At 45.9% G+C, this 266-nt stretch overlaps 1 protein-coding gene across 1 annotated transcript in view; it reads left to right on the top strand.

The window, feature by feature from the left end:
* Positions 1-28: 28 nt before the first annotated feature.
* Positions 29-266, top strand: part of ETH_00037970 (WD domain, G-beta repeat-containing protein, putative) — a gene marked incomplete at both ends in the record, with an annotated part of 4,358 nt that continues 4,120 nt past the window's right edge. The window contains one exon of the mRNA XM_013374450.1: positions 29-139. Within this exon, the coding sequence (XP_013229904.1) occupies positions 29-139 (111 nt within the window). The remainder of the gene's footprint in view (positions 140-266) is intronic.

Genomic DNA, 266 nt, shown 5'->3' with positions numbered 1-266 from the left:
CAGCAACAGCAGCAGCAGCAGCAGCAGCATGAAGGTGCGGGTGCTGCACAGGCAAGAGGGCTGTGGGGTCCCTTCTGGCCCTGGGGCGCTGCAGCGGCTGGCAGCAAACAGAGACCCCCGGCTGCATCCTTTTCAAAAAGTAAATAAATAAATAAATAAATAAATTAATTAATTAATTAAACAAATAAATTATAAATAAATAAATTAAATAATTAGTTGCTTCATTTGGCGGCGGGCTGCGAAGGGTGGGGGAGGTTCTTCGAGTG

Source organism: Eimeria tenella, genomic scaffold (genome assembly GCF_000499545.2).
Source record: "Eimeria tenella Houghton genomic scaffold, Eth_scaff2049, whole genome shotgun sequence".
Classification (NCBI taxonomy): Eukaryota; Apicomplexa; class Conoidasida; order Eucoccidiorida; family Eimeriidae; genus Eimeria; species Eimeria tenella.
The sequence above is the reverse complement of the archived record's forward strand: the minus strand, read 5'-3'. Positions and strand labels throughout refer to the sequence as shown.